At 39.7% G+C, this 1,072-nt stretch overlaps 1 protein-coding gene across 1 annotated transcript; it reads right to left on the reverse strand.

Annotated features, from left to right (window-relative positions):
- Window positions 1-113: 113 nt before the first annotated feature.
- Window positions 114-991, reverse strand: LOC119344237 (the record flags this gene model as incomplete). The annotated part of the gene is made up of 4 exons (XM_037614767.1): window positions 114-379; window positions 485-550; window positions 640-780; window positions 875-991. Coding segments are annotated over 4 exons (590 nt in total), but the record flags the coding sequence as incomplete, so codon positions are not given.
- Between the last annotated feature and the right edge of the window lie 81 nt (window positions 992-1,072).

Genomic DNA, 1,072 nt, shown 5'->3' on the forward strand with positions numbered 1-1,072 from the left:
TAAGCAAGAAGTCCAGTCCTATGACAAGGTTAATTCGGAATTTGTAATGTATTTTAAAATGATGAAATAATTAGTGCACATTAAAAATAGGATGCAATGGTGTGAAGGTTTACTTTTTGAGATCAAGGTCGTTGATTACTATGTCACGGAGTTTTCGGGCGTGGTTGAGAGAAATGGTAGACTTAACAGGATGTAATTTAAATGGAGAAATGATCTTCAATGGTCTCTTCCTGATCCTCTTTACGATAACTGGTAGTTGACCGCATTGCAGAACATTTCCAGGAGCTCCGAATTGGTTGGGGTTCACAAAGCTTGGGACATTGGTTTTGTCCTTCTCCATGTTCTTGGCGGTGCGAACAAGTGTATGTTTTTCCGTAGACTGAAATATGTAGAAAATAACCCAACCGAGATACGATATTATGTATGTGAACATTACTATTGGAAAAAAATGTAAAAACAAAGTTAATAGCAGGGCAGCACTTACAACATCTGTTTTTTTAAATCTCGCCGAGCGCCTGGGAGACAGCTGTAGAGCAGATGCATCAGAGACCTGACAGACATTAAAATGGTAAATTCTAGGCAATGTGTGTGCAGCCGCAACTCTGATTTACGAAAGAATGCACTTATAAATAGTATCACCTGGATAGTGTGGGCAGCCTGTTGTGCAGTGGAGGCAGACTGCTGTAGGTTGGTAGGTTGAGCCTCCGCTCCAGTGTGAGGTAATTTGATGATTTCACTGCCACTCCTAATACACACTTTGTGGGATGGCTCTCTAGTATCCTGCATTGAAATGGAAATAGTAAAAAAGGAGGTTAATAAGATTTATGAGCACCTGGCATAATAATTATAAGTAAGCATAAAGATAGATAATTACAAAATGGGGGGTTCTGTCTGGGTGAATATTAGCATCTCGAAGTTGTTGGCTAACTTCCCATTCTTGTGTTGGCTGACCGAAGGATACTAAGGATTCAGGTGTGTTGGCATCTTCCAACTGTATACATGATGGATACTTCATTAGAAATGTGCTATATTTGGAGCTATGTAGACGTAATGGAGGGTATTACCTGAAATT

This window comes from Triticum dicoccoides, unplaced genomic scaffold (assembly GCF_002162155.2).
Source record: "Triticum dicoccoides isolate Atlit2015 ecotype Zavitan unplaced genomic scaffold, WEW_v2.0 scaffold160379, whole genome shotgun sequence".
Lineage (NCBI taxonomy): Eukaryota > Viridiplantae > Streptophyta > Magnoliopsida > Poales > Poaceae > Triticum > Triticum dicoccoides.